The 24065-nt window shown below is 45.1% G+C and overlaps 1 protein-coding gene across 2 annotated transcripts in view; it reads right to left on the minus strand.

Annotated features, from left to right (window-relative positions):
• CIDEB (cell death inducing DFFA like effector b) overlaps positions 1-24065 on the minus strand; it is a 65166-nt gene that overhangs the window by 12945 nt on the left and 28156 nt on the right. For both annotated transcript variants that reach the window (XM_063955994.1, XM_063955995.1), the window contains exons 3-4: positions 12867-13016; positions 12444-12631 (exon numbers count right to left, since the gene is read on the minus strand). In XM_063955994.1, the coding sequence (XP_063812064.1) occupies positions 12444-12631; positions 12867-13016 (338 nt within the window). The remainder of the gene's footprint in view (positions 1-12443; positions 12632-12866; positions 13017-24065) is intronic.

A 24065-nucleotide genomic window follows, 5' to 3' on the forward strand; every position in this document is an offset into this window, starting at 1 on the left:
ACGGCTAGTGACGCGCCCTGTTGAGGACGCTCCCAGGCCGTCGCCCAGACCTCCTGGCACAGATTTGTGACGTGCCGCACTTACGCCGGGTACAGGTTACACAGCAAGAGGTAATTTCTACACCTGTCCTCAGTCGGATTTGTGCAATAAATGGATAAAGACTCCCTGTCCGATTACTTAAGGACCATTAGGAGTTCTTTCTAATCCATTTCGGGTTTTGTTACTATTTCCTTCCCCTACTATACTATGTTAGTCATGTGACTTGTTTTTTTAGAGAAACAAATTCATTTGTAGCTATGAATAATAAGGTATACCATACACATGATTAATTGTGTGTTGAATATTTAACATTCTGTATATTTTGTCTGTCATTATTTGGTCATATAATGAGAGGATTTGGTCACTGTCAATCACATATGCAAATGAGCATCCATATTGGTGAGGGTATAAAAACCCTGGTTAACAGCACTATCAATACCTTGAAAAAGTTGCGTGAACGCAACGAAACGCGTTGGTGATTGCTGCTGTGCGTGCCCAGTGTTCATCACTCAATCTCCTGAGGAACTTTTCACCTGGACCAGGTCCCCATCACTGCTTTCACTTGTGGATCCCGTTAGAAGGACATCTTTCCACCGTGGAACTTTTACACAGCCTTACAAGGGACAACCCATTGCGGATGCCAACCGCTTAAAACACCTTGGACAACTGCTGGTGGTAAATATGTACACGATGGATTACTAACGGGACACTCAGAGTCTATCACTAGGGGACTGTACATTGGAACAGGTTTGAATGTTTCCCATCAACTCTCACTGAGACCGAGAGGGGCACAGCTTTTTTGATATTTAACACACATTGTGTTCTCCAATCTCTTTTCATATCGTACTTTTTAATACATTTTAATTTATTTTAATGTTCAAATAAATGTGTGATTTTTAATGTGACCACTCTTCTCTCATTTATGACCAGTAAGCGCTTCAACCTTTTCCATGTGTAGGGTCTCCACACGTCTCCTGGATTCCGCATCAGCAGACCACTGGCGCAACCACAGTCCTCGACGAGCAGAGACAGACATGGAAGAAATTCCCGCAGCCATGGAACCCAGGTCTTTCATGGATTCTACCAGAAATTCTGCCAAATCCTGAATGTTACGTAAAAACAGTTTAACATCACATTTCTCCATAGTATCCAAATCTTGAAGTAACGTGCCTGACCACTTTACTATAGCTTTGGCAATCCAAGCACTGGCAATAGTGGGACGTAGTATTGCCCCAGAAGCTGTGTACATGGATTTGAGCGTATCATCAATTTTACGATCAGCCGGCTCTTTCAAGGCGGTAGATCCTGGAACAGGTAAAACCACCTTTTTTGAGAGTTTGGACACTGACGCATCAACAATGGGTGGGTTTTCCCATTTCTTTTCTAATCTCTACCGGGAAAGGAAATGCCACCAGAACCCTTTTAGGGATCTGGAATTTTTTATCCGGGTTTTCCCTAGAGATGAGCGCCGGAAATTTTTCGGGTTTTGTGTTTTGGTTTTGGGTTCGGTTCCGCGGCCGTGTTTTGGGTTCGACCGCGTTTTGGCAAAACCTCACCGAATTTTTTTTTGTCGGATTCGGGTGTGTTTTGGATTCGGGTGTTTTTTTCCAAAAAACCTAAAAAACAGCTTAAATCATAGAATTTGGCGGTCATTTTGATCCCAAAGTATTATTAACCTCAAAAACCATAATTTCCACTCATTTTCAGTCTATTCTGAATACCTCACACCTCACAATATTATTTTTAGTCCTAAAATTTGCACCGAGGTCGCTGTGTGAGTAAGATAAGCGACCCTAGTGGCCGACACAAACACCGGGCCCATCTAGGAGTGGCACTGCAGTGTCACGCAGGATGGCCCTTCCAAAAAACCCTCCCCAAACAGCACATGACGCAAAGAAAAAAAGAGGCGCAATGAGGTAGCTGTGTGAGTAAGATTAGCGACCCTAGTGGCCGACACAAACACCGGGCCCATCTAGGAGTGGCACTGCAGTGTCACGCAGGATGTCCCTTCCAAAAAACCCTCCCCAAACAGCACATGACGCAAAGAAAAAGAAAAGAAAAAAGAGGTGCAAGATGGAATTGTCCTTGGGCCCTCCCACCCACCCTTATGTTGTATAAACAGGACATGCACACTTTAACCAACCCATCATTTCAGTGACAGGGTCTGCCACACGACTGTGACTGATATGACGGGTTGGTTTGGACCCCCACCAAAAAATAAGCAATTAATCTCTCCTTGCACAAACTGGCTCTACAGAGGCAAGATGTCCACCTCATCATCATCCTCCGATATATCACCGTGTACATCCCCCTCCTCACAGACTATCAATTCGTCCCCACTGGAATCCACCATCTCAGCTCCCTGTGTACTTTGTGGAGGCAATTGCTGCTGGTCAATGTCTCCACGGAGGAATTGATTATAATTCATTTTAATGAACATCATCTTCTCCACATTTTCTGGATGTAACCTCGTACGCCGATTGCTGACAAGGTGAGCGGCGGCACTAAACACTCTTTCGGAGTACACACTTGTGGGAGGGCAACTTAGGTAGAATAAAGCCAGTTTGTGCAAGGGCCTCCAAATTGCCTCTTTTTCCTGCCAGTATAAGTACGGACTGTGTGACGTGCCTACTTGGATGCGGTCACTCATATAATCCTCCACCATTCTTTCAATGGTGAGAGAATCATATGCAGTGACAGTAGACGACATGTCCGTAATCGTTGTCAGGTCCTTCAGTCCGGACCAGATGTCAGCATCAGCAGTCGCTCCAGACTGCCCTGCATCACCGCCAGCGGGTGGGCTCGGAATTCTGAGCCTTTTCCTCGCACCCCCAGTTGCGGGAGAATGTGAAGGAGGAGATGTTGTTGACAGGTCGCGTTCCGCTTGACTTGACAATTTACTCACCAGCAGGTGTTTGAACCCCAGCAGACTTGTGTCTGCCGGAAAGAGAGATCCAAGGTAGGCTTTAAATCTAGGATCGAGCACGGTGGCCAAAATGTAGTGCTCTGATTTCAACAGATTGACCACCCGTGAATCCTTGTTAAGCGAATTAAGGGCTCCATCCACAAGTCCCACATGCCTAGCGGAATCGCTCCGTGTTAGCTCCTCCTTCAATGTCTCCAGCTTCTTCTGCAAAAGCCTGATGAGGGGAATGACCTGACTCAGGCTGGCAGTGTCTGAACTGACTTCACGTGTGGCAAGTTCAAAGGGCATCAGAACCTTGCACAACGTTGAAATCATTCTCCACTGCGCTTGAGACAGGTGCATCCCACCTCCTATATCGTGCTCAATTGTATAGGCTTGAATGGCCTTTTGCTGCTCCTCCAACCTCTGAAGCATATACAGGGTTGAATTCCACCTCGTTACCACTTCTTGCTTCAGATGATGGCAGGGCAGGTTCAGTAGTTTTTGGTGGTGCTCCAGTTTTCTGTACGTGGTGCCTGTACGCCGAAAGTGTCCCGCAATTCTTCTGGCCACCGACAGCATCTCTTGCACGCCCCTGTCGTTTTTTAAAAAATTCTGCACCACCAAATTCAAGGTATGTGCAAAACATGGGACGTGCTGGAATTGGCCCAGATTTAATGCACACACAATATTGCTGGCGTTGTCCGATGCCACAAATCCACAGGAGAGTCCAATTGGGGTAAGCCATTCCGCGATGATCTTCCTCAGTTGCCGTAAGAGGTTTTCAGCTGTGTGCGTATTCTGGAAACCGGTGATACAAAGCGTAGCCTGCCTAGGAAAGAGTTGGCGTTTGCGAGATGCTGCTACTGGTGCCGCCGCTGCTGTTCTTGCGGCGGGAGTCCATACATCTACCCAGTGGGCTGTCACAGTCATATAGTCCTGACCCTGCCCTGCTCCACTTGTCCACATGTCCGTGGTTAAGTGGACATTGGGTACAGCTGCATTTTTTAGGACACTGGTGACTCTTTTTCTGAGGTCTGTGTACATTTTCGGTATCGCCTGCCTAGAGAAATGGAACCTAGATGGTATTTGGTACCGGGGACACAGTACCTCCAACAAGTCTCTAGTTGGCTCTGCAGTAATGATGGATACCGGAACCACGTTTCTCACCACCCAGGATGTCAAGGCCTCAGTTATCCGCTTTGCAGTAGGATGACTGCTGTGATATTTCATCTTCCTCGCAAAGGACTGTTGGACAGTCAATTGCTTGGTGGAAGTAGTAAAAGTGGTCTTACGACTTCCCCTCTGGGATGACCATCGACTCCCAGCAGCAACAACAGCAGCGCCAGCAGCAGTAGGCGTTACACGCAAGGATGCATCGGAGGAATCCCAGGCAGGAGAGGACTCGTCAGAATTGCCAGTGACATGGCCTGCAGGACTATTGGCATTCCTGGGGAAGGAGGAAATTGACACTGAGGGAGTTGGTGGGGTGGTTTGCGTGAGCTTGGTTACAAGAGGAAGGGATTTACTGGTCAGTGGACTGCTTCCGCTGTCGGCCCAAGTTTTTGAACTTGTCACTGACTTATTATGAATGCGCTGCAGGTGACGTATAAGGGAGGATGTTCCGAGGTGGTTAACGTCCTTACCCCTACTTATTACAGCTTGACAAAGGGAACACACGGCTTGACACCTGTTGTCCGCATTTCTGGTGAAATACTTCCACACCGAAGAGCTGATTTTTTTGGTATTTTCACCAGGCATGTCAACGGCCATATTCCTACCACGGACAACAGGTGTCTCCCCGGGTGCCTGACTTAAACAAACCACCTCACCAACAGAATCCTCCTGGTCAATTTCCTCCCCAGCGCCAGCAACACCCATATCCTCCTCATCCTGGTGTACTTCAACACTGACATCTTCAATCTGACTATCAGGAACTGGACTGCGGGTGCTCCTTCCATCACTTGCAGGGGGCGTGCAAATGGTGGAAGGCGCATGCTCTTCACGTCCAGTGTTGGGAAGGTCAGGCATTGCAACCGACACAATTGGAGTCGGACTCTCCTTGTGGATTTGGGATTTCGAAGAACGCACAGTTCTTTGCGGTGCTACTGCTTTTGCCAGCTTTAGTCTATTCATTTTTCTAGCGAGAGGCTGAGTGCTTCCATCCTCATGTGAAGCTGAACCACTAGCCATGAACATAGGCCAGGGCCTCAGCCGTTCCTTGCCACTCCGTGTGGTAAATGGCATATTGGCAAGTTTACGCTTCTCCTCCGACAATTTTATTTTAGGTTTTGGAGTCCTTTTTTTACTGATATTTGGTGTTTTGGATTTGACATGCTCTGTACTATGACATTGGGCATCGGCCTTGGCAGACGACGTTGCTGGCATTTCATCGTCTCGGCCATGACTAGTGGCAGCAGCTTCAGCACGAGGTGGAAGTGGATCTTGATCTTTCCCTAATTTTGGAACCTCAACATTTTTGTTCTCCATATTTTAATAGGCACAACTAAAAGGCACCTCAGGTAAACAATGGAGATGGATGGATTGGATACTAGTATACAATTATGGACGGACTGCCGAGTGCCGACACAGAGGTAGCCACAGCCGTGAACTACCGCACTGTACTGTGTCTGCTGCTAATATATAGACTGGTTGATAAAGAGATAGTATACTCGTAACTAGTATGTATGTATAAAGAAAGAAAAAAAAACCACGGTTAGGTGGTATATACAATTATGGACGGACTGCCGAGTGCCGACACAGAGGTAGCCACAGCCGTGAACTACCGCACTGTACTGTGTCTGCTGCTAATATATAGACTGGTTGATAAAGAGATAGTATACTCGTAACTAGTATGTATGTATAAAGAAAGAAAAAAAAACCACGGTTAGGTGGTATATACAATTATGGACGGGCTGCCGAGTGCCGACACAGAGGTAGCCACAGCCGTGAACTACCGCACTGTACTGTGTCTGCTGCTAATATAGACTGGTTGATAAAGAGATAGTATACTCGTAACTAGTATGTATGTATAAAGAAAGAGAAAAAAACCACGGTTAGGTGGTATATACAATTATGGACGGGCTGCCGAGTGCCGACACAGAGGTAGCCACAGCCGTGAACTACCGCACTGTACTGTGTCTGCTGCTAATATAGACTGGTTGATAAAGAGATAGTATACTCGTAACTAGTATGTATGTATAAAGAAAGAAAAAAAAACCACGGTTAGGTAGTATATACAATTATGGACGGGCTGCCGAGTGCCGACACAGAGGTAGCCACAGCCGTGAACTACCGCACTGTACTGTGTCTGCTGCTAATATAGACTGGTTGATAAAGAGATAGTATACTCGTAACTAGTATGTATGTATAAAGAAAGAAAAAAAAACCACGGTTAGGTGGTATATACAATTATGGACGGGCTGCCGAGTGCCGACACAGAGGTAGCCACAGCCGTGAACTACCGCACTGTACTGTGTCTGCTGCTAATATAGACTGGTTGATAAAGAGATAGTATACTCGTAACTAGTATGTATGTATAAAGAAAGAAAAAAAAACCACGGTTAGGTGGTATATACAATTATGGACGGGCTGCCGAGTGCCGACACAGAGGTAGCCACAGCCGTGAACTACCGCACTGTACTGTGTCTGCTGCTAATATAGACTGGTTGATAAAGAGATAGTATACTCGTAACTAGTATGTATGTATAAAGAAAGAAAAAAAAACCACGGTTAGGTGGTATATACAATTATGGACGGGCTGCCGAGTGCCGACACAGAGGTAGCCACAGCCGTGAACTACCGCACTGTACTGTGTCTGCTGCTAATATATAGACTGGTTGATAAAGAGATAGTATACTCGTAACTAGTATGTATGTATAAAGAAAGAAAAAAAAACCACGGTTAGGTGGTATATACAATTATGGACGGGCTGCCGAGTGCCGACACAGAGGTAGCCACAGCCGTGAACTACCGCACTGTACTGTGTCTGCTGCTAATATATAGACTGGTTGATAAAGAGATAGTATACTCGTAACTAGTATGTATGTATAAAGAAAGAAAAAAAAACCACGGTTAGGTGGTATATACAATTATGGACGGGCTGCCGAGTGCCGACACAGAGGTAGCCACAGCCGTGAACTACCGCACTGTACTGTGTCTGCTGCTAATATATAGACTGGTTGATAAAGAGATAGTATACTCGTAACTAGTATGTATGTATAAAGAAAGAAAAAAAAACCACGGTTAGGTGGTATATACAATTATGGACGGGCTGCCGAGTGCCGACACAGAGGTAGCCACAGCCGTGAACTACCGCACTGTACTGTGTCTGCTGCTAATATAGACTGGTTGATAAAGAGATAGTATACTCGTAACTAGTATGTATGTATAAAGAAAGAAAAAAAAACCACGGTTAGGTGGTATATACAATTATGGACGGGCTGCCGAGTGCCGACACAGAGGTAGCCACAGCCGTGAACTACCGCACTGTACTGTGTCTGCTGCTAATATAGACTGGTTGATAAAGAGATAGTATACTCGTAACTAGTATGTATGTATAAAGAAAGAAAAAAAACCACGGTTAGGTGGTATATACAATTATGGACGGGCTGCCGAGTGCCGACACAGAGGTAGCCACAGCCGTGAACTACCGCACTGTACTGTGTCTGCTGCTAATATAGACTGGTTGATAAAGAGATAGTATACTCGTAACTAGTATGACTATAAAGAAAGAAAAAAAAACCACGGTTAGGTGGTATATACAATTATGGACGGGCTGCCGAGTGCCGACACAGAGGTAGCCACAGCCGTGAACTACCGCACTGTACTGTGTCTGCTGCTAATATAGACTGGTTGATAAAGAGATAGTATACTACTAATATTATATATACTGGTGGTCAGGTCACTGGTCACTAGTCACACTGGCAGTGGCACTCCTGCAGCAAAAGTGTGCACTGTTTAATTTTAATATAATATTATGTACTCCTGGCTCCTGCTATAACCTATAACTGGCACTGCAGTGCTCCCCAGTCTCCCCCACAATTATAAGCTGTGTGAGCTGAGCACAGTCAGATATATATATACATTGATGCAGCACACTGGGCTGAGCAGTGCACACAGATATGGTATGTGACTGAGTCACTGTGTGTATCGTTTTTTTCAGGCAGAGAACGGATATATTAAATAAAACAAACAACTGCACTGTCTGGTGGTCACTGTGGTCGTCAGTCACTAAACTCTGCACTCTCTTCTACAGTATCACAGCCTCAGGTCAATCTCTCTCTCTCTCTCTCAACCCTAATCTAAATGGAGAGGACGCCAGCCACGTCCTCTCCCTATCAATCTCAATGCACGTGTGAAAATGGCGGCGACGCGCGGCTCCTTATATAGAATCCGAGTCTCGCGAGAATCCGACAGCGTCATGATGACGTTCGGGCGCGCTCGGGTTAACCGAGCAAGGCGGGAGGATCCGAGTCTGCTCGGACCCGTGAAAAAAACATGAAGTTCGTGCGGGTTCGGATTCAGAGAAACCGAACCCGCTCATCTCTAGTTTTCCCAAGCTTTTTCAAAAATAGCATTTAATTCCTTTGACGCAGGGAAGGTTAGCGGGGCTTTCTTATTCTCAGTGAAGTAAGCCTCCTAAACCTGCTCTGGTGTTGTATCAGCAATATTCAACACATCTCTAATAGCCTCTATCATCAACTGCACCCCTTTAGCAAGAGAGACGGCCCCCCGCAACACAACCCCACCACCGTCTGTAGTGTCAGAATCGGTTTCCGTGTCATCCTGCATGATCTGTGCAAGAGCAAGTTTTTGGGAATATACAGCGGGGAGCCCTGAGGTACCAGAACTGGGCCAGACTGCCATAGAGTTCTGTAAAGCCTGAGTTGCAGATTAATTTAGTGCAACCCTATTTGAAATCTGAGAAATCATAGATTTGATAGAGGATAACCACTCAGACTCCCTTGCTGGTATCTGTGCTAAAGCAGTGCAATCCTGATTACATGGAATGGGATCATCCAGAGAGGACATATCCTCTACAGCATAAGACACAGAGTCACTGGACATAGCTCTAAGGAGACCATAGACAATCTACACACACACAGGGGAGGGCAGAGTTTCACCCCCAAGGATGGCAAGAGAGACACAGAGTTTGGAGCCAACCCACACACAGCGCCCTTTAGATAAAAGTAGATCCCCTACCAGCGCTGACTGTGCACCTTAATAGGTTACACAGGCTGTGACCGGCTCCTCTGGGCACATTTTCTAAACTGAGTCTGGTAGGAGGGGCATAGAGGGAGGAGCCAGCCCACACTCTCAAACTCTTAAAGTGCCAATGGCTCCTGGTGGACCCGTCTATACCCCATGGTACTAATGTGGACCCCAGCATCCTCTAGGACGTAAGAGAAAAATGGGACGCTCCTGCAAAAATCGGGACAGTTTGGAGGTATGGGTTATAGACCTCATCCTATCTTTGTATAGCCCCAACATGGCTTACAGGTCCCTCTTTTATCCCTTTAATTTATAATCCTCACTCCTTACCCTGTAATCTTTACCTAAATTTCCCCTCCTATTGCATCCCACCTACCCCCCTCCAGTTACATACTGCAAATGATAATTTCACAACTGTTTCATTATAATGTGACTGTTCTTTTCTGATATTAATATTGCTGAACGTATTCTTCTCGTCATATGTCTGTTCATGTTTTACTACAAGTCTATTTTATCTATTTTATTCAATTTGAAAATAAAGATTTTCTTTTCTTTTTTAAATTACAAGGTGAGACCTTATCTTGATAAACGCTAGGATAGACAGAAGCTCTTTGTTGGAGAAAACATTACATACACACCATACTTACCTCCTCTCCTGAAAGGTGGGGGAGACACATGATTTTTCAGGAAGTCACACAGATGAGTGGGTTGATCGCCCGCATCCTACCCTCTTCCTAGTGAAGCTGGCAGGGTGGTTAGATGATAAAACTGGGAATCATAAGTCCGTATGGAGGGAGCATCATGTTAACCCTATCTCATCCCCACGTACTGTACATGCTATTGTCTGCAGTGTAATGTGACCATGGTGGGGTCATATTACAGAAAGAGTTCAGCCAATCCCTAATGTTGTCAGCTTCATCTCCTCTATGGGCTTCTCCCAGATAACAAAGTTGGCAAGTATGACACACACATCAGATATACATATATATGTAGCATGGTACACCAGTGCGAAAAACATTGATGTGAAAAAACATCATCACCAGTAGGTGGCAGCACATACTCCTGGATCATAATATTTGTGCTTTTACTAAGTTGGCTACAAATTTCAACCTATGTTGTGAGCAGCCATCATCATCAAGAACTGTCCAGCGAAAGCTCTAAACAGCTGAATATTGTAGTGTGGGTCACTCATCACATCTGGCACCAGACATACACAAAAATCCCAGGTCTGACCCAGGATTTGAAACACTATTCCAAGCCGGGTCAGACCCGGGACTCCCCCCATTTATACCACAGTGCCAATCCGGGTTATTCCTAGATCGACACAGTTTATACTTCACCCGGGTGCAGTGTCTTGTGGGCCGGTGCTTAGAGATGATGTCATCCCCAAGCGTCGGGAAACACTGCAGACCGGTGCTCCGGAGCATCTCGCCGTGGGCAAGCCCAGCAATCTAGAAGCTGCTGCGCTGCCCCCAGCCTCCGGTGCTTCCAGGCACCAGACATGGCGCCGCTGTCTACATAGACAGTGTGCTCCGTGACCCCCAGCCTCCCAACCGCCCGACACTGCGGTACGGAGATTTGCCATGATATAAATGGTACCCCTTTACACCGCCTCCTATGGTGTCCGGGTCTTACCCATGTCCAACCCTGCGTACAAGCCAGGTTGGATTGCCGGGAAAGTGGACCCGGGTTTAGGAGAAGGACCCTTTTACACCGCCTGCAGTCCCGGGATTTTGCGCGCTCCCGTGCAAAATCCCGGGATATATCAGGCGGTGTAAAAGGGGTATAACAGAGGGGTCGATTTACTTAGGAACATTGTGCGTTGGAACACTTGGAACAACTCACTTATTCACCCATAAATATCACTATTTCTCACAGTTTTCACCTCATCAGGTATCTAACTTGCAGCAGACACCACAAAGACCAAACACTGTCACTTTCACTCAGTCGGTTTTGGAGCCCTTGCCAGAAAGAGGATTGCCCACCCATTTTCCCAATAGGGACATAAGGCGCATGCCCTCGTGGGGAAGCAGCATGACAAGACTGATCCCAGAAAAAGCCTATGCTATGAAGTCCCTTCCCATATTCACACACATTTGTAGAACACTGCAAGAAAATGGGTTTGGACACAAATCCTCTTTATACCACATTCATGTACTTTACTTGAGAGCGCTTTGTTATTCAGTTACAGTAACCTTTATTAAATAACACATTTCAATATACTGCCATACCCAGGATTTGATCCTGCATAAATACTATGAGATTTCTAACTGTAAGAAGCTACTTAAACTTTGTAAAAAAAAAAAAAAATCAGCATTGCAATTGAGCAGATTTATGGAGTATGCGGCCACTCATCCAATCCCTTGCAGCCCCATACTACATAGATCTGCTCAGCTGCAATCAGATCATTTTTTCCACAAACTAAAAGGTAGCTTCAAATAGTTACAATTCTCTAGCTTAGAATTCTCTAGCTTTCTATGTTAGGGCAGATAGCTCAATAAAAAGCGTGTTCTGCTGCAATGCCACAGGTGATGGATTTAAATACTGGGTATGTTAGCATCTTGATATGTAATAAAGGACAGCGTGACGGAATAACAAAGATCTTACGTTAAGTTCATGAATGTTGTATAGATATTAGTGATGGAAGGGGTGGGGGAAGGCGACAGGGGCAGTTAGGAGATGGAGGGGCTTCAAAGAGGGAAGGGAAACTACAAGTGAAAGGAATTAAAAAACCATAATTGAAAAGTGCCGCCAATAGCGCCCCCTACCCTGCAGCGCTATGTGGGATGGCACACTCTGCACGACTCTGGTTACGGCCCTGCTTTCACTGTTAGAACTAACAGTTAAAGTTTAAGCTGGCGCACAATGTTACTGCACTGACGTGGACCTAGGTCATGAATGCACACAATGATGGTCGGAGGATGTGGAGGGACACCTAGACAGAAGTGGGGCTCAGTAGAGTTTGTTCCTGCAGTCAAGCTTCGGAAAAAACTTTCCTATGAATGAGATTGATGATTTTAAATCTCCATACTAGTGAATAGGGGCAGTCTGCCACATCGGGACTGTGCAGGAGATATCAGCAATGTGAATGGGTCCGCCACTTATAATATTCAGAAACTACTGTTTCCGCCTGTAAATGAACCCATTCACCATAAATAGTATGTAGTATTCTTCTGAATATTCCCTCTAGCATAATTTTCATATACTGTACATATTTTATTTCTACATTTGCCGGAAAGTATCTAACCCCTGGAACAGATTTTATATGTGTCTTAATTAATATTACCTGAGGACTTTCTTTGGTCCCAAGCACTGGAAATCACAGCTCATGGAATATAAGCCATAGAACGTGGCCTTTATATTCAGACTGCCAAACAGATCACGTGGGTTTAGCTTGTATATGTCAAAGGTGATTCGTGCAATATCCCGACTGTTCTTCGGCTTCTCTTGCTGCAAGGAGTAAGACAGGACACCCTACAATAAAGACAAAATGATAAAAGATATTGAACGTGAGTCATGTTGGGACTGATAGTAAATAATTGAATCCAACAACATTATACGGATGCATATTGAAATCATTTAAAAGATGCTGATGGAAAATCTCTGATGGTACAGGAAAATGTGATGCGAGTTTCTCCATTAGCACAATTAAAACTTAAAACTAACAATATAAACTTCAACAATTACTATAGATTTAAACCACGGTCACCTTTGTTGGGTTCCACTTCTGTCCACGTTCCAAGATCATGATCACTGAGCCATCCATGAGTGTGTCAAAAAAATCTTCTGTATCCACGAGTGTCCCATCCTCCTCCAGTACTAAAGTCACAATACCAGAAAGAAAAAGAGCATCCATAGCCTGGCAAGGTAAAACATAAGGGATTGTAATGTGGAGTATTGCTAATATGTACAACACATTAATAAAGGCGGTTTAACTTTTAATTACCACCGTGAGTCCATTCCCAATAACAGTACTTAATTAGCTCTAGTGGTCGGCATATGATCAGGACCACATGTTGAACAACACGGAAGCTGTTTCGATATCTAGCAACTGAAAGGCCTTCAGCTAGATCTATTACGTCAGATCTGAAGGTGATCTGTAGACATCCTGGCTTTCATCTATTTATGAGTGCCAGGACCCTGCTAAATGGAGTGAATGGTAGGTTCCCCAGTGGCGGAGACCACCACCAAGGCATTATTATTGGGAGGGGATTTAGTAGATTGTTTAAAGTAAAAAAAATCCTTTAACCATTTAGTAATGATACATTTTGTTATGCCACCAGTAGTATTTTATAGCGAAAATATATGTATATTTTTTCTGTATTCCCATCAGAACAGATGTTATTTGGCACTAGACTGTATAGAACCCACGCGCATACTGGCATTTGTAGACTGTGGAATGACTATACTGCTCACCGGACTCTGCATGTGTGGGCGTTTGCACAGAATATGAAGAATTAGATAATTGAGATAAGTTAGACTCTGCCATATTGCTGGTTCTCTTAGAAGGTCTAATTTGTTAGCTTGTTGCTGTTTCAGTTATTTATTTATTTTTAAAATAAACTAATAACCTGCTAATTAACGGCACACAGACAGTATTATTCACAATAAATAGCAGCCATATTGTATAACTGATATACAGCTATTTCTGCAAACATTTAATAACAGCATTCACATGCCTGGAGGAAGAGCGTCAATGACAATTTTTTAGGTAATGTGTACAGTAGATGGAGGTTGAGGAGTTCCTCAGAATACTGGTCATTTTTTTAATGATAGTGGACAGGGTTGGGGGTTCTACTGCGAGAGGCTGCTTAGTTGAAAACATGACTCGCATATGAATTTAAGGCTAAGGGAGAACAGGTATGGGGATGGATTGAAGGATCTCTTTTGGGTTGGACGGGATACTGACTGCGGTTACTTTGTTATCAGGTTTTAAGGTTCTGATTATACAGTATATGGATGAAGACCTTACCAGTATAATGGGAAGCTTTTACAATCATTCTGTGCAATCTAACCTTGCAATAAAGATTTAAGGAGTGCAGATTTTGCTTTTTAGTAGAATCTGCAATCCTTGCAATTGCATGCTTGGGGCCACCCATCGCAGGGCAAGGCCACCCAGCATGCTACCACCGCCCACCCGCTGCGATCACGCTATAATTGTGATCGCAATGCAATTAGAGCATAGAAAAATTCCATTTTAAACCTGGAAATCATGTCAGCAGCAGAACTACTAGCTGTGCATCCAGTGCATTGCACCGGTGCCTACGGCATTGAAAGCCTGTAAAACTGATTATAGTATGCCGTCCAGTCAGTCCGGCCGGTGTAAGAAGAGGGAAGCCCTGCCCTTCCCCTTAGGAGACAGCTTCTGCAGCACCAGTAATGCCGCCTTCTTTTTCTGTACACTGTCACAGTGCCACCAGCCTTCCTCTCTACCCTGCTGCCCTCTATCCAAATCTGCGACCTTCCATCCAGAGAAGCCTGCACGTCCCCTTTTTCCCCTCTACCTGACCACCTTCTATTTAGTTCCTCTCCACCCAGAGACCCGGCCTGTCCCCTTCTTCCCCTCTACCTGGTCACCTTCTATTGAGTTCCTCCATGCCCAGAAACCCGGCCTGCCTCCTCTACCATGCCGTGGCCTGTCCTCCCTTGAATCTGTCTGCCTCTCCATAGTACAGAGGAGCTTGTAAGTACATGTGGAGTGAGACACTTGGGATGTTCTAATGTTATTAGTGATGAGCGGGTTCGGTTCCTCGGGATCCGAACCCCCCGGAATTTAACCCATTTTACACGGTTCCGAGGCAGACTCGGATCTTCCCGCCTTGCTCGGTTAACCCGAGCACGCCCGAACGTCATCATCCCGCTGTCGGATTCTCGCGAGATTCGTATTCTATAAGGAGCCGCGCGTCGCCGCCATTTTCACTCGTGCTTTGGAGATGATAGCGAGAGGACGTGGCTGCGTTCTCTCAGTTTCTGTGTTCAGTGTGCTGCAAATATCTGTGCTCAGTGTGCTTGCAAATATCTACGTTCTCTGCCTGAAAAACGCTCCATATCTGTGCTGCATGGTAGTATATAGGTGGACAGTGCAGAATGTTGCTGTGACCACCAGTATATATATATATAGCAGTACGGTACAGTAGTCCACTGCTCTACCTCTGTGTCGTCAAGTATACTATGCATCCATACCTGTGCTGCATTTTAGTTGTGCGCAGTATATAGTAGGAGGGGACAGTGCAGAATGTTGCTGTGACCACCAGTACATATATAGCAGTACGGTACAGTAGTTCACTGCTCTACCTCTGTGTCGTCAAGTATACTATGCATCCATACCTGTGCTGCATTTTAGTTGTGCGCAGTATATAGTAGGAGGGGGACAGTGCAGAATGTTGCTGTGACCACCAGTATATATATATAGCAGTACGGTAAGTAGTCCACTGCTCTACCACTGTGTCATCAAGTATACTACAAAAGTTCAGTAAAATGACCCAAAAATCAATAAAAGCGTCTGATGAGAAGCGTAAACTTGCCAATATGCCATTTACGACACGGAGTGGCAAGGAACGGCTGAGGCCCTGGCCTATGTTCATGGCTAGTGGTTCAGATTCACATGAGGATGGAAGCACTCATCCTTTCGCTAGAAAACTGCAGTGCCACTCCTAGATGGGCTAGGTGTTTGTGTGGGCCACTTGGGTCGCCTAGCTTAGTCACACACAGCGACCTCATTGCACCCCTTTTTTCTTTCTTTGCATCATGTGCTGTTTGGGGACTATTTTTTAAATCTGCCATCCTGTCTGACACTGCAGTGCTACTCCTAGATGGGCCAGGTGTTTGTGTCGGCCACTTGGGTCGCTTAGCTTAGTCACACAGCTACCTCATTGCACATCTGTTTTTCTCTGCATCATGTGCTGTTTGGGGACTATTTTTTAAATCTGCCATCCAGTCTGACACTGCAGTGCCACTCCTAGATGAGCCAGGTGTTTGTGTCGGCCACTTGGGTCGCTTAGCTTAGCCATCCAGCGACTTCGGTGCAAATTTTAGGACTAAAAATAATATTCTGAGGTGTGAGGTGTTCAGAATAGACTGGAAATGAGTGGAAATTATGGTTATTGAGGTTAATAATAGTATGGGATCAAAATGACCCCCAAATTCTATGATTTAAGCTGTTTTTGAGGTTTTTTTGTAAAAAACACCCGAATCCGACAAAAAATTTTCAGGGAGGTTTTGCCAAAACGCATCCGAATCCAAAACACGGCCGTGGAACCGAATCCAAAACCCGAAAAATTTCCGGTGCACATCACTAGTTATTATGGGGAGTGTAGTGCAGTAATGTAGTGCAGCACAAATGGGGGAATGTAGTGTAGTCAGTGCTATATTTCAGCAGGAACTCAGTTCCTGAACCTCTCATTAAATATAATATAATCAGGAACTGGGTTCCTGAACCTCTCCTGGGCCAAAATGTATTTTCCGTAAGATAAGTTTTATTTTAAAGTTAATTTTGAGTGCATTCTTTTCTAAAAACTCTATCTACCTATCTCTATCTATTTATAACTTTTTTATTTTTTTCAAGATTCAATTTTTATAAATTTTTCAACTTAGAACAGAAGGGGGGGTTACAGAAATGAAAAAAGGGGGAGGGGGAAAGAAATCACATAATAGTACATACAGTGTTATCTGAAATAATTCAATACAGCATATCAGTCCACATCATACTGGTCAATTTTTAGAAACAGAAATTAGAAACTAACTCCTGAAGGAGGTAGAGTATCGGGCATTAAAGTGAGCAGTACCACCCACGCGGGCACTTCACTAGACCATGTGGAGCCTTACTCGATGATAAACTAAACTGCAAACCGTGAAACCTTATAACAAAAAGAGAGGGATATCACTAGAAACTTGTAGACATCCAATCCGACAGCAGACTACAGTCATAAAATAGGTGTTATCAAGGGAGGTGTGATTCCTATACTCACTCCATAACGCCCATTTCGTGGCTTGTCTAGAATTACCTGGGGCAAAAGTCACACCTGCAATCTCGAATTCGAAATGAGACTGGACAGCAGCTTCAATGGCAGAGATCGTAGGAATCACAGGAGTGCGCCAGTTACATGCCAAGAGTGACTTCGCAGCAGCCAAGATGTGGCACAATACATATCGAGCTCGTGGGGGTATGTTCAGGGGGAATAAGTGTAGCAGGGCCAGTGTAGGCTGGGGCAAACCGACAATCCTAAAAATGAGACTAAAAACTTGACACCAGAGAGCAGAAAGCAAAGGGCACGCCCAGAACACATGTGTGAGTGCACCTGCTTTACCACACAATCGCTAGCAGCTATTGAGGGTAGTTGGCCAGATAGAATGTAGAAGAGCAGAGGTTAGGTATTGGCGGTGTATTAGTTCATAAAACTGCTCTGTGTGTGATAAACATTTAGATACATGGAAGCAAGAGTTAAATACCGAGCACGATTCCTCATCCGTGAGAGTACAATTCAGGTCAGATTCCCATTTCACTTGAGATCTAAGTTTCACTGGGTGTGGGGAGCAATTGAGGGCATACCATCTGAACACTGTACCTCTACAGTCTCCTCTCATAATCAAAGTATGAATGTACTTGGGGATCGGTAGCACTCTGCTATGGGGCAGGATTACACTCCGAAGCCAGTGTCGGAGCTGGAGATATTTATAAAAGTCTCCGTTGGGGAGGGAGAACTGAGATTGGAGTTGGATATATGAGATCAGATTACCCCCTTCCGTTACCTCTTGAAGGGTCCTAGCCCCTTGGGAAATCTACAAGTCAAATGACAGATCCGGAATGAGGCCTGCCACTCCACCTAATGAGAAATCTAGTGGAGGGAGAGAGAGTTCTGGTAACAAAACCACCATAGCTAGCCAGGATTTACAAACAGATTGACCCACAACCGATCTCGAGATCAGGTTCGAACCTTCTGAAATGGGCATTCCTAAAACACCAGCAAGAGGGAGAGGAAAGAGCAGGCTTCTTTCCAAGGAAACCCACGATTTAGCGGCATCCACTTTAAGCCACGCTCCCAGCGGGGCCAGTATACATGCCGCCTGGTATAGATGTAAATCGGGAAAAGCCAAACCCCCTTTCGGTTTTGGCAAGGACATTATTTTACGGGCAAATTTCGGTTTCTTGTCTTTTCACACATATTGAATAAACACAGAATTGAATTTGGACAGTCCGAAATAAGCATAGCAACTTAGGGAGCAAAACCATCTCTTCAGGGCTGCTATACGGCCTAACCACAATATATTGTATAACATACAGTCCTTTGTCAACATCGTTATTTTAGTCAAAGGGGGGGGGTAGTTACACAAAATAAGGTCGGAGACCTTGGGAGGGATGTGGATGCCCAAGTATTTCAGGCAGTTTACTTGCCAGGCATAGCAGGGAACTTGATCGGGAGAGCTTCCGTTTTTGAGCTATTAAGCTTGTAATACGAGAAAGAGGAATAGGCTTGCAAAATTTTGTTAAGGGCCAGGAGGGAAGTATGAGGTTCAGTAATGGTGAGGAGAACGTCATCCGCGAAAAGACACACCTCATACATATTGCCAAACAGAGCCAGACCTTTCACCTGTGGATTGATATGAATAGATTCTGCCAAGGGTTCTATAGCCAGTACAAAGACCAGAGATCATAATGGGCAGCCTTGGCAAGTACCATCGGTAATCATAAATATGGAAGAGAGCATACCATTTATAAACACTCTAGCCGACGGATCAGAGTCGAGTGCATTAATAGAGGATAGGGCCCTACCTGTAATACCGAACTTAGGCAGAACAGCTTTCAAATATCCCCAATGTAATCTATCGAACGCCTTCTCCGCATCCAGCGAAAGCAGCAAGAGAGGTTCCGCTGATGCAGAGAAGGCGTCCAAATATCAATAATCCTTCTAGTGTTGTCAGGAGCCTGTCGATTCCGAACAAATCCAACTTGGTCCTGGGTAATAAGGGTAGGGAGCAGTGGATTTAGCCTATTAGCTATCAGTTTTGCGTATATTTTTGCATCAGAATTCAGTAGAGCTATAGGACGATAATTAGATACTGTAGCATGGCTGTGTTTTTTCCGGGTTTAGCAAAAGCTACTATTCTGGCTTCCAGCATTTCTGACAGGAACGAACCAGATGACGAAGCCTTGTCAAAAACAGGTATTAAAACTGGGACCAGGACATCTCTAAAGCTTTTAAAAAACCCATTCGTGAAGCCATCCAGGCCAGGGGCCTTATCCGATGGAAGGCCATCAATAACCCGTCTGATCTCCTCGGAAGTCCAGGGACGCTCTAATAATTGGGGGGAATGGAGGTCTAAGCTGTGTAAGTTTAGTGTGCTCAGAAAAGCGTCAAAATATTTATATAAATATAGCTCCACCCCAGAACCCTAGTTCCTGAACCTATTTTTTCAGAAAAATGGTACTGAGTGTAGTAATGTAGCCCTGCCTATAGAGATGATGTTGTGTAGTGATGTAGTGCAGTGCAAAGGGGGTATGTAGTATGTAGTGCAGTGTGTAGGGGGATGTAGTATAGTGGGGTTACACACTATTTACCAGTGGCCGGGATGCCGGCTGTCAAGATCCCGACAGCGACATCCCGCCCGGCAGAATGCCGGCAGCGGGGTGAGCGCTGACAGTCCCCTTGCGGGCTCGATGACTCTCTGTGCTAGCCACAGGTTCTATTCTCACTCTATGGGTATTGTGGACATTGACGAGTGGGAATAGCTCCTGTGCGCCAGGTTACCGGCTATAGGCATTGTCATCTGCCAGGATTCAGGCATCTGTATCCTTACCGCCAGCAAATTAATTGCATCATGTATAGTGATGTGTATTGCAGAAGGTGGTGTATTATAGCAATATAGTGTAGCACATAGAAGGGATGTAGAGTAGTAATGTAGTGCTGTACATAAGGGGATGTAGTATAGTGATGTAGTGAGCAATGTAGCACAGCATATAGGGGGGATGTAGTGATGGGATGTAGTGCAGTGCACATGGGGGATGTAGGGTAGTGATGTAGTGCAACACATAGGGGTAATGTAGAGATGTAGTGCAGTGCATAGAGGGATGTAGTGCAGCATACAGTATAGCTGGGATGTAATGCAGTGATGTGGTGCAGTGCATAGGGGGATGTAGTGCAGAAAATTAGGGGGATGTAGTGTAGTGATATAGTGCAGCACATAGGAAGATGTAGTTATGTAGTGCAGCATATAGGGGGGATAGAATGTAACAATGCAGTATGGTGTATAGGGTGATATAGTACAGCAATGCAGTACTGCTTATAGGGAGATGTAGTACAGCAGTGTAGTGTAGCATTGTGGTGCAGGTTTAGGGTTGATGTAGTGTTGAGATGTAGTGTAGTGGGTATATGGGGAACACACTGCTGTGGAGGGGGCATGTCAGGGAGACACCTGGGGCATGTGGGAAAAAAAAATGTTATGGAGAGTGCATAGGCACTCATTTCGTCAACATATAGCGTGGAGGGCCATAGCATATTTTTGCACCTGGTCGCACCACTCGCTAGTTCCAATGAATCATGCTTTCACAACTTCATAGGGAGGTAGGAAAACAGGGACTAAGGAGTCTATTTACTAAGCCTGGAAAGGAGATAAAGTGGACGGAGATAAAGTACCAGCCAATCAGCTTCTAACTGCCATGTCACATGACTGTTTAGAGCTGGTTGGCTTGTACTTTATCTCCATCCACTTTATCTCCACCCAAGGCTTAGTAAATAGACCTGTAAGTTGGCCTTATATCCTCTAGTCAAGTAGTTCACAATACAAATAGGATTTACAATTTAATATCAGATGCCAATAAACAGAAGACTGGGAACTCAGGACTATGGTCTGAGGGGGGGCCTTAAACTGCTGGAAACCTATTCTGAAATGAATACTAATAGGAAAGGGAGGAGACAATCACCAGCCCATTTGGCTCCAGCTACTAAAGTCTTTGGTGCAAGATATTTGATCTAAACCAGACATAATTGGTTTGACAGTAGACAGCCACATATATAAGCATATTATAGCACAGATGACTTCATTATGACTATGACGCATCCCATGACCTCCCTCCTCACATCTATTTGCCTAACCTAAGGCCTTTAGAAAACAGGGTTGAAAGTAAAATTGATAAATTGGAGCTTATATTTTAAAGATCTCTGACGAAGCAAAAGAAAAAGTAGAATGCGATTTGACAACATAAACCAGTACATGCAATACTTTAGACTCAAGACTTACCAATAGCTTCTCTATATCTGGAACAATGAACTTTTTTTCTCAACAGATTCTTTGAGACTTAGGGGCAGATTTATCAAAGCTTGGAGAGAAATAAAGCAATGAGATATTAAGCAGTAGCCAATCAGAATATAACTGCCATTTTACAGGGTGTGTTTTAAAAATGACAGGAGCTGATTGGTTGGTACTTTTGGCCTGATGTTTGCAAGTAAAGCAAAAATGTAAGCAACTGAGCAAATCCATGTTGAACTGCAGGTGGGACAGATGTAACATGTGCAGAGAGATTTAGGTGTGGGTGGAGTGTGTTCAACCTGAAATCTAAATTGCAGTGTAAAAATAAAGCTAACATTTGTGAGCTACATGCAAAAGCAGCCAGTATTTACCCTGCACAGAAAAAAAAAATATCTAAAAGTATTTGCACTAGTTGCATGACAACATGGTTTGTTCCAGACACAAATTTACTTGTGTTTTTTTAGCTTTACTTAGAAACATGAATCAGGTCCTTTATCTCTCTCCAAACTTTATTAAATCTCTTCATGTGCCACATAGAGGGGGTTATTCAGATATGATCGCAGATCGCTGCATACACATCCAGATCTGCGTTTATCTCTGCACATACTGACGGCCACCCAGCACAGGACACAGCCGCCCAGCATGTGTGGGGCCACCTCTCAATGCGCCCGCAATCTAATTGCAAACGCATCGGATTTAAGGTTGACCCCTGGCACCAGACAAACAGCTGTCTTTTTTTTTTTTACCGGGCCCTGACCGCCTAGATTTCCCAGTGCCGTCCCGCACAATGCTTAAACTCCGCCCCCACAATGGCCTCACCTGTCAATCACATTGCGGGCGTGACTGCAAAGTGTATGGCTGCGCAGCCGCTGTGCACCCGCTGCGTATGCGCAGTTTGCTGACACCAGCAAACTGCGCTGCGGGACGCTATTGCGGCCGGGTCTGAATGACCCCCAGAGTTAGCAAACCATTTCGGGGGAGGGGATGTATGAAATATGTGAAAGTGGTCATTTGCCTCTTCTATTACATCAGGATGCTTCCTATCCTACTATGCAGAGCCGTAACTAGGTGTGTGCGGAGGGGGCACAGCACATAGCGCTACAGGGTAGGGGGCGCAGTTGGTGGCACTTGTCAATTATCTGTTTTAATTACTTTCACTTTGAGCTTCCCCCCTTTTTGAAGCCCAGCATCTCCTGACCACCACTGTCTCCTACCCTGACCCCTTCTGTCACTAATACACCTATACAACATTCATGAACTCAACTTGAGATTTCTTTGTTATTCAGTCACACTGTCCTTTATTACATTTGAAGATGCTGACATACCCCGGATTTGAGCCCACTGCCTGTGGCATTGCAGTCAGACACTCTATTCATTGAGCTATCTGCCCTTACATAGAAACCTAGAGAAATCTAAGCTAGAGAAGTCTAACTGTTTGAACTTACCTTGTACTTTGTGAAAAAATGATCAGCATTGCAGCTGAGCAGATCTATTTATTGTGTGACTGCAAGAGATTGGATAGGTGGCTGCACACTACATAGACCTGCTCAATTGCAATGCTGATTATTTTTTTTACAAAGTACCAGGAGCTTCATATAGTGTTCATAGTATTTATGCAGGATCAAATAGCTCAATGAGTAAGGTGTTTGGTTACAGTTCAACAGGTTATAGGTCTGAATCCCGGGTATGGCAGTATATTGTAACTGAATATTAATGACAGGGCCGTAACTAGGTGTGTGCAGAAGGTGCATTACCCACAGCGCACTTGCCCTGTAGGCGCACCGTCCACATACACACTGAGTGGCCGCATATCCCTCCCGTTGACGGCCGCCCTCCTGCTCCCCTGTGCCTGGCACCCACAGCAGCCCCAAGCTCCGACCAGCTGGAGCAGATGATCGCTGTGTAAAGTCAGCAGAAGCGCTGGACATGATATCCCCCCTGTCCTTCTGCCCTCCCGTGGTCCGGCCCCTCTCTGTCTGTGAAGTGTACAGACTCTGCAGAGGAGTCAGTTCTGTACAGGAGCCGGCAACAACGCAGGAAAAACGTAAACCTCACGTAAGTGCCTACACAGACACTACACTCTACACTATATTACACTACAGTACACTACACTACACTACACTCATTCTACTACACTCTAAGGGCAGTGGGGGATGTAAGGGGGAATCTGCCTGCCGTAATGTGTAAAATGGGGACTCTGCCTGCTGTACTGCATATAAGGGGGACTCTGCCAGCCACAATGTGTAAAAGGGGGACCTATCCTGCCGTAAAGTGTAAAAGGGGGAATCTGCCTCCCGTAATGTGTAAAAGGGGACTCTGCCTGCCACAATGTGTAAAAGGGGGACCTATCCTGCTGTAATGTTAAAAGGGGACTCTGCCTGCCGTAATGTGTAAAAGGAGGACTCTGCCTGCCGAAATGTGTAAAAGGGGGACTCTGCCTGTCGTAATATGTGTAAGTGGCACTACAGTGTGGCATATTATGAATTGGTATTATTTTGTGGCCACGCTTCTTCCCCATGAAGCTACACCCCTATATTTTTGGCACACGCCTATGGCGCGCACTGGCCCTATTTTAAATATGTGGTAGGGGGGCGCCAATGCTGTTTCTTGCACACAGCGCTAAAATGTCTAGTTACGGCACTGCTACTATGGTCACTTTAAAAAA

The sequence above is a fragment of the Pseudophryne corroboree genome, chromosome 2, assembly GCF_028390025.1.
Source record: "Pseudophryne corroboree isolate aPseCor3 chromosome 2, aPseCor3.hap2, whole genome shotgun sequence".
Lineage (NCBI taxonomy): Eukaryota > Metazoa > Chordata > Amphibia > Anura > Myobatrachidae > Pseudophryne > Pseudophryne corroboree.